At 51.0% G+C, this 9,295-nt stretch overlaps 1 protein-coding gene across 1 annotated transcript in view; it reads right to left on the reverse strand.

Moving 5' to 3' along the window:
- Nucleotides 1-9,295, reverse strand: part of WDR13 (WD repeat domain 13) — a 22,791-nt gene that overhangs the window by 9,800 nt on the left and 3,696 nt on the right. Inside the window, exons 2-4 of the mRNA XM_015414039.1 lie at nt 7,875-7,961; nt 3,689-3,929; nt 1,451-1,577 (exon numbers count right to left, since the gene is read on the reverse strand). Of these exons, the coding sequence (XP_015269525.1) occupies nt 1,451-1,577; nt 3,689-3,929; nt 7,875-7,961 (455 nt within the window). The remainder of the gene's footprint in view (nt 1-1,450; nt 1,578-3,688; nt 3,930-7,874; nt 7,962-9,295) is intronic.

Raw genomic sequence — 9,295 nt, forward strand, 5'->3', positions numbered from 1 at the left:
TACCCCGCCCTTCACTACCCATCGGAGTCTCGGAGCGGCTTACAAACTCCTTTCCCTTCCCACCACAGACACCCTGTGAGGTAAAAGAAGAAGAAGAAGAAGAAGGAGATTGGATTTATACCCCGCCCTTCACTATCCAAAGGAGTCTCAGAGAGGCTTACAAACTCCTTTCCCTTCCCCTCCCCACCACAGACACCCTGTGAGGTAAAAGGAGGAGGAGATTGGATTTATACCCCGCCCTTCACTATCCAAAGGAGTCTCAGAGCGGCTTACAAACTCCTTTCCCTTCCCCTCCACACCACAGACACCCTGTGAGGTAAAAGAAGAAGAAGAAGAGATTGGATTTATACCCCACCCTTCACTACCCAAAGGTGTCTCAGAGCGGCTTACAAACTCTTTTCCCTCCCCCTCACCACAACAGACTCCCTGTGAGGGAGGTGTGGCTGAGAGAGCTCTGATGGAAACTGCTCTTTTTCAAGAACAGCTCTGACAGAACTATGGCTTGCCCAAGGTCACACCAGCAGCTGTGTGTGGAGGAGTGGGGGAATCAAACCCGGTTCTCCCAGATTAGAGTCTCTGCACTTAACCACTACACCAGACTGGCTCTCCAGGTAAGGGGGGGGCACTCCAGGAGCTACATTTCTAACAGGGGAGGCGGAGGCAGCACAAAGGCCTTTCCTCAGACCTCAACTCCTAGTTCGAGGTGAGAACCAAGTTCAGACATCTTGATTATGACCACTGTTTGCTCATCCTCTACATCCAGGTCCCCAACATGATGCCTGTGGGTGCCACAGCACCCGCTGACATCTTTCCTGGCACCCACCAGGTGCTTTTGGAAAGTAGATGGGTCCAGGTGAGGCTTTTGCCTAGTAAGGCTTCAGACGGGCCACTGAAGATTTGATTGGCTGTGCAGATTTTTGAAGAAGGAGAAGAGATTGGATTTATACTCCGCCCTTCGCTTGAAGTCTCAGAGCGGCTTACAACCTCCTTCCCTTCCTCTCCCCACAACAGACACCCTGTGAGGTGGGTGGGGCTGAGACAGCTCTTTCGAGAACGGCTCCTGAGCGAACAGCTCTGAGAGAACTGTGATTGACCCAAGGTCACCCAGCTGGCCACGTGTGGAGGAGTGGGGAATCAAACCCGGTTCTCCAGATCAGAGTCCGTCACTCTTAACCACTACATCAAATTGATAGCTGCTGCCGCTACAGCACAAGGGTCTTCACAGTGTGACTGAAAGTAAGCTGCAGCAGGCCTTTTGGGGCTTGCTCCACCTCCCGTGGCAGCCATTTTGTGCTGCGTCCCTTATGCTCTCTCAGAACTCCAAATGTGCCCACAGGCTCAAAAAGGTTGGGGACTGGTATACTACATAATCAAAATGAACGGTGTGCAACCAAGGAGATCAACGGGGGTGTGTGTGTGTTCCCGGGCCCACTCGCGTCCCAGATCAAACCTCTGGTGGTCTCATACCGCTCATCGTAGACGGCTCGGTTCATTTGAGCCTGCAGCTGGTAGGACCCTCGGCTGACAGAGCGGCGGTGGCCACGGGCGCCCAGTGCTCTTGGGTCGTCATCAAAATCCTGTGAAAACAGGATATGCTAGAAGGAGGGCCGGACAAATGCCCCAGCCGGGCAGGGATCCAGGGAAGGGCACTCTCATACAAGAGGGACGGGCAAGGCACTGCTAGAGGAAACCAGGATCTAGAATACAGTGCTTAGTTTTTTCTTTTTAAAATAAACGTAAAACATTATCGTTCTTCCTCTGGGAGCTCAAGGCAGTTGACGACACAGATGAAACACACATAAAATACATGCAATACACCAAACCCCAAATTGAAAATCACCACCCAGGACTTCACCAGAAGCTCTTGGGTCGTCATCAAAATCCTGTGATTCGACAGACAGTTACACGTGAAAACAGGATATGCTAGAAGGAGGGCTGGACAAATGCCCCAGCTGGGCAGGGATCCAGGGAAGGGAACTCTCATACAAGAGGGATGGGCAAGGCAGTGCTAGAGGAAACCAGGATCTAGAATACAGTACTTAGTTTCTTCTTTTTAAAATAAATCTAAAACATTATCGTTCTTCCTCTGGGAGCTCAAGGCAGGTGACGACACAGATGAAACACACATAAAATACATGCAATACACCAAACCCCAAATTGAAAATCACCACCCAGGACTTCACCAGATGCAGTCGTAAATAAGACCGTCTTCAGCTGCCTCCTGAAGATCGAAAGTGAGGGGGACAGGGACACCTCCCTGGGGAGGTTGTTCCGTAACCACGGGGCCGCCACTGAAAAGGCCCTCTCTCCTGTGCCCACTATACCAGCTTCTACGATTGGGGGGGGACATTCGGGAGGGGCCGGCCCTGTGATCTTTATCCTTGGACAAGAACACGGGACGGAGAAGACGGTCCTTCAGAGACCTCAGCCCCAAGCCATGCGGGGCTTTTTGTTTGCCCGTTTTCCAGTCCTCATGATTGCTGATCCATCAGCCACAGGGCTTTTTTTGTAGAAAAAGCCCAGCAGGAACTCATTAGCATAATAGGCCACACCCAACAGCTGAAACTCATTAGCATATTAGGCCACACCCTGACACCACAGCTCATTAGCATATTAGGCCGCAGCCCCGTGTTGCCAGAAGTGTGGTCATCCAGCCACACCCACCTTTTGCTTCTTATTCTGTTTACCTTGTTTGTTGTCAAAACCCAGGGCCTTTTTTTTGTAGCAGGGACTCATTTGCATGTTAGGCCACACACGCCTACTGTAACCAATCCTAATGAGTTTCTGCTGTTGGGTGTGGCCTATTATGCTAATAGGTTCCTGCTGGGTGTGGCCAACTCAGGAGCCAGCCAGAACTCCGTTCCTGTGCGTTCCTGCCCAAAAATAGCCCTGATCAGCTATATCTGAAGAACTCCCTGAGGACACAGAAGTTATCCCCTTCCCTGTTTGAGGCCCTTCCCTTTCTAACATAAGAACACAAGAGACGCCAATGTTGGATCAGGCCAAAGGCCCATCCCGTCCAACACTCTGTGTCACACAGTGGCCAAAAAATACCAGGTGCCATCAGGAGGTCCACCAGTGGGGCCAGGACATTAGAAGCCCCCCCACTATTGACCTCCCCCAAACACCAAGAAGACAGAGCATCACTTGCCCCAGAGCCCCTATCTATACCTTGTGGCTAATAGCCACTGATGGACCTCTGCTCCATATGCCTATCTAATTCCCTTTTGAAGCCGTCCATGCTTGTAGCCGCCACCACTTCCTGTGGCAGTGAATTCCATGTGTTAATCACTCTTTTCTAGCCCCTTTTCACAAGCCTATCATAAACGGGGTTGTGGTTTTTTTTGAAAGCCTGACTAGTGGAATCAGAATTATAGCAAGTGCATCTTTGCATCCCATTTAATTTGGACCAGTACACTGCAGGTTCGCAGGATACACAAGGCCGTGATAACGGTGGGAAGGGACACTGGGCTGCATGGAGCGGAAGCGCAGAGAATCTTGTACGGCGAACAACGGCACGCTTGGAGGGGTCGTTCTCTCCTCACAGTGGGCGCTAACACTCAGCGCCTCGGCGACACTCCCGCTGTCCGCTCCCCACCCAAAATTAGCCCCCTCACGAGCTCCCGAGCAGCAGGCTGGTATGGCTCCGATTCCCCGGTCGCCCTCGGGCACGGCGGCCCGCGGTTACCTCCATGCGGTCGAGGGTCGTGCGACTGCTACGGATGATGCTGTTGCTGTAGGCGCGGAAGCTGCTCTGCTCGGAGAGGGGGCCGTAGCGTTGGGCCAGGAGCTGGCTGCGCAGACGCAGGTACTGCTTGCGGATCGAGGGGTCGTAGCCAGCTTGGGCGTTGTCCCGCAGCAGCTGGCTGCGCCGGCGGATGTACTGCGTGCGGAACTGCGGGAAGTTTGGAGTGCGGTATGCGTTGTACCTGCAATGGGGGGAGGGGTCGGTGCGTCAGCTGCTGGAAGGCCGAGCTGCTAGAACCCCGGCAAAGCCCGCCCCGCTCTTCTTGCCACCCGGGGGTGTGTGTGTGTGCTCCTATTGCCATAGGGAGGGAGGGGTACCAATTTGAATAAAAATTATCCTAGGTTAGCGCCAACTGAGTGGAGAGAATCTTCCGTACAATATTCCCTGCAGCACACCGCCCTCTGTTATCAATTCATCTACCAAAACGTTCATATCCTGCATTTCCTTGTGGTTCAAGGCGGCTGACAATAATAGTTACATCCTACCACACAGGGGCAGCAAGACATTATTGCGGAAGAGAAGAAGAAGAGATTGGATTTATACCCCGCCCTTCACTACCCAAAGGAGTCTCAGAGCGGCTTACAATCTCATTCCCCTCCCCACAACAGACATCCTGTGAGGCAGGTGGGGCTGAGAGAGCTCTCTTGAGGACTGCTGATGAGAGAACAGCTCTGAAAGAACTTGTAACTGACCCAAGGTCACACCAGCAAGAGCATGTGGAGGAGTGAGGAATCAAACCCGGTTCTCCCAGATTAGAGTCTGCGCTCCTAACCACTATACCAAACTGGCTCTCAGGTTGCAGTACTATATCTACCCACAAGCCGGACTGAATTTCCTGCAGTCGTAAATCATATGGTAAGAAGCTACGCTTACAGTGAAGAAAAAGAAGAGATTGGATTTATACCCCGCCCTTCACTACCCAGAGGAGTCTCAGAGCGGCTTACAAACTCCTTTCCCTTCCCCTCCCCACAACAGACACCCTGTGAGGTGGGTGGGGCTGAGAGAGCTCTTGAAAGAAACTGCCCTTTCAGGAACAGCTGTGCCAGAGCTTGTGACTGACCCAAGGTCACATCAGCAGGTGCAAGTGGAGGAGTGGGGGAATCAAACCCAGTTCTCCCAGATAAGAGTTCGCACACTTAACCACTACACCAATCAGTCCAGCTTACTAGCCCCTGAATCTTTAGCCAACTGTCATCTACGAAATCATGAGAAAGAGGGTGGCCTTTCACTTTATTTCGTTAATTTATTTTCAACTTGTTTAGGACAGGTTGCCAGAAAAGACGGCATGGTAGAGGCCGATCTCGAAAGCGAAGCAACGTTAGGTAATAGATGAGAGTTCAACCAAGGAAGGCTCTGTGGGCGATGGCCAACCACCTCTGCGTCTCACTTGCCTTGAAAACCCCCTTAGTGGGGTCGCCATAAGTGGCTTGTGGCTTGATAGCACTTACATACATACATAGGACATAGATTCAGGCGGGCAGCCGTATTGGTCTGAAGCAACAGAACAAAGTCCGAGTCCGGTGGCACCTTTAAGGCCAACAAAGTTTTATTCAACGTAGAAGCTTTCATGTGCATGCACACTCCTTCAGATACATACATGAAAGCTGATACCCAGAATTAAACTTTGTTGGTCTTAAAGGTGCCCCTGGACTCAATACTTTGTTCTGTTCCTTCCAGGGGTCATTTCCTGCAGGAGTGCACAGGAGCGGAGCTCCGGCAGTAAAGAGCACAGGGGGCGGGCACATGCAACAAGCCCCACCCCCTGCTCCCATCAGCCCTCAGTTAGAGCCAGTTTGGTGTTGTGGTTAAGTACGCAGACTCTAATCTGGGAGAACCGGGTTTGATTCCCCACTCCTCCACTTGCACCTGGCTGGATGACCTTGGGCAAGTCGTAGTTCTGATAAGAGCTGTCCTTGAAAAAAAGAGCAGTTTCTGTCAGAGCTCTCTCAGCCCCACCTACCTCACAGGGTGTCTGTTGTGGGGAGGGGAAGGGAAAGGAGTTTGTAAACTGCTCTGAGACACCTTTGGGTAGTGAAGGGCGGGGTATAAATCCAATCTCTTCTTCTTCTTCTAGAGCAAGAAGCAGCCAGGTAAGTTGCAGATGCCCCCCCCCCGGTCCAAAACAGTCCAGTGGCACCTTTAAGACCAAGTTTTATTCAGGTACAAGCTCTCCCTCCTCTGTGAGGACAGATCTGCACATCCCCCCCCCCAATAGCTAGCAATCCAAAACAGTCCAGTGGAGCCTGAGGGGTGGGTGTTGCCTTCTGACACACTTCCGGTGATGTCAGGGGGTGTGGCATAGGCAAATGTTATGCTAATGAGTTATGCTAATGAGCTCCTGCACCTCTTTTTCTACGAAATGACCCCTGGTTGCTTCAGACCAACACGGCTGCCGACCTGAAACTCTTTTTTTTAATATTAAGTTAACATCTATCTTTCGACAGGATTGACTTTCCCCTGGCCCAGAAGGGCACCCCCTCTGTTGACTTCTCAGACTCATGGCTTAGCCCCTGAAGGCAGCTGTCTCCCTATTCGCCTTGTCATCGCAACCCTTTAAACTTCGCTCCCTAAGTCATCCCTACTACTCTGCTGCCCACAATTCTGGCTTAACAGCTCAGTCTTAATCAATGTTGAGTTTGGTTCAGGTGGGGTAGCCGTGTTGGTCTGAAGCAACAGAACGAAGTGTGAGTCCAGCGGCACCTTAGAGACCAACAAAGTTTGATTCAAGGTTAGAGATGTGAAGGCCCGGGAAAAAAACTGGAAAGATTGAAAAAAGAAAAGAAATTGATTATGGAACGTTTTATTTTAACATGATGAATAAAATATTTTAAGACAAGGTGTTCAAATGTTTTCCAAATCATTTCTGAAAAATATATATGGTATCAGATTGAACTAATTTCTGTGCACTGAGGACAAGTAAGTCCTAGGTTACAAACTGAACTCTCCAATGCAAGAACAAGATGCATTTCTTCCTTTAGGAGGTGCTGTTGTCACAAGAAAAGAAAAAGGTTTCAGTTTTGTTTTTGCATGTGGGTGGGTATTCTGTTTGTAATAATTGTTTGGGTACACTATATTTTTAATGTGCTAGTTGTGATAATTTCATGCCAAGTAAAAATGTCCATAGTCATATCTTATGTTCCTAAAGTAACAGAATGACTTTCAATCTGGAAAAAAAAAGAAGTACTGATGTAGCTTTTTTTCAATTTTTCTGAAAATTTCTTCCCCCCCCAAAAAAAAACCCAGAAAAAAATGGTTTTTTCCCCGACCTTCAAAATTTCCGGAAATTTTACATCTCTATAATCAAGGTATGAGCTTTCATATACACACACACTTCCTCAGATACTCAGTGGCACCTTTAAGACCAACAAAGTTTAATTCTGGGCATAAGCTTTCGCGTGCATGCACACCTCTTCAGGTACTCAATGGCACCTTTGGGACCAACAAGGTTTAATATTGGGTATAAGCTTTTGCGTGCATGCACACTTCAGATACTCAATGGAAGGTCAGTAATTCAGCAGTTCGAGACCTGAGTGCCACATGACAGAGTGAGCTCCCATCTCTGGCCCCAACTCCTGACAACCTAGCAGTTCGAAAGCAAGAAATTGCAAGTAGATAAATAGGTACCGCTTTGGTGGGAAGGTAACAGCGTTCCGTGCGCCTCGGCGTTTAGTCACGCCGGCCACACGGCCACGGAGAAGTCTTTGGCCAGCGCTGGCTCTTCAGCTAGGAAACGGAGATGAGCACGGCCCCCTAGAGTCGGATTCAACTGGCTTTTGAGCAAGGGAAACCTTTATCTTTATAGTTTTTGCCTGCATGCACACTTCAGATACTCAATGGCACCTTGAAGACCAATAAGGTTTAAAGCCTTTGTGTGCATGCACACTTCTTCAGCTATGTTAGAGTGGCAGTTTTAATTCTTGCAACTGACTGAGGACAGCTCTGTCAGATGAATCATTTTGGATCGAGAGTAGAACTGTCGGCAGCCGTACATCTGCAGCGCTGCGGGAGCCCGCCGGACTTGGATTTTGAGGGCAGTCTGCCTCCTGAACCATCGACCCCGGGACAACCCCCAACTCCTTTCCAGCACTGAAGGGCCCTGTCTCTAAACCACCCCCGTCACACTTACCTTGCATCAACAGCCAAAACCTGCTGCCAAACTGCGGCCATGCCCTTCGTTGCCACCGGCCACGCAGGGGAGCTGGTCAGCGGGCGCCTGCAGCAGCAAAGGAATAGGGGCGTCAGTGCCGGAGAGTGGCATGGAAAGAGACGGAAACCCTGGCATGGAGAGCGCGAAACAGTCTAACTGCCCCATGCATTAGCACAGGTGCCTCTGCAACAGTGTTGAGGTGTGCAGTCCCCTAAACCCTACAGGGCCCGTGGCTCGGGAACGCAAGGGATTGTGCACCGCTCACCCTCCCACGCTGCAGCAGAGCTCTCTTGCCACGAGTCTGAGGAGCCGCAAAGAATCCAGCTGGACCCCCCTCTCACTTGGGGCGATTGCGGAGAGACTGCGCAGCCCACATTTGGACAGCCTTCTGTTTCTGGGAGGGCGGCTGAACCCCGTGGAGACCGGGTGTTGCCTCCACATCCCCGCCAGAACATTTCCCCCACCGTGCTTGATGGCTCACTGGCAGCCCAAGAGAATCCTCGGGACTGCAACACCCCCTGTTATCGCCGCCCTAAGTCTTGCCAACAGCAGGCCGGAAAGTTGCCAACAGCCAGCCGAGAAAGTTGGCAGTGCCTTGGCGTACAACTGGTAGGGATGCCAGGTCCTCCCTAGCCACCGGTGGGGGGATGGCGGGGGGTCAGGTTGTCAGATCCAGGTTGGGAAGCTCCTGGAGTTTCAGGGATGGAGTCTGGGGAGGACAGGGACCTCAGTGTGGTACAGTGTAGAGTTGACAGTCTCCAGGTGGGGCCTGGGGAAATCCCACTTTCACAACTGATCTCCAGCTGACAGAGGTCAGCTCCACTGGAGAAAATGACTGCTTTGAAGGGTGGACTCTATGGCATTGTACCAGGCTGAGGCCCCTCCCCTCCCCAAACCCCGCCCTCTCCTGGATCCATCCCCAAAGTCTCCAGGTATTTTCCAACCCAGATCTGGCAACCAGTGTTCCCTCTAAGCTGAGTCAGTGTGAGCTAGCGCACAGTTTTTTTAACCTCTGGCTCACACGTTTTTGTCTACGCTCAGGAAGAATGGCTCCAGGGCAAACTAATTGATGCAGTAGCCAAATTGCCTGCTCACAACTTTAATGCCGGTAGCTCACAGAATAGAATCTTTGCTCACAAGACTCCATAGCTTAGAGGGAGCATTGCAGCACAGTGCCACAGGTCCCCCCCCCCCAGGCATCCATTTCAAACAAGCAGCCGTGCGGAGCCAAGGCAGAAGAAGTCTACACCGGGCAGTGAGGCGTGTGCAATTAAATGAATATATGTTGTCTTCCCTTTCCCCTACAAACATTGTTAGTCCCTTGTCTATACTGAGTAACTGTACATCGCTTTGAGCCCACTGGGGAAAGCGATTAATAAATGGAAAGTATATTATTATTA

This window comes from Gekko japonicus, unplaced genomic scaffold (genome assembly GCF_001447785.1).
Source record: "Gekko japonicus isolate JY-2015 unplaced genomic scaffold, Gekko_japonicus_V1.1 scaffold2921, whole genome shotgun sequence".
In the NCBI taxonomy this organism is placed as follows: Eukaryota; Metazoa; Chordata; class Lepidosauria; order Squamata; family Gekkonidae; genus Gekko; species Gekko japonicus.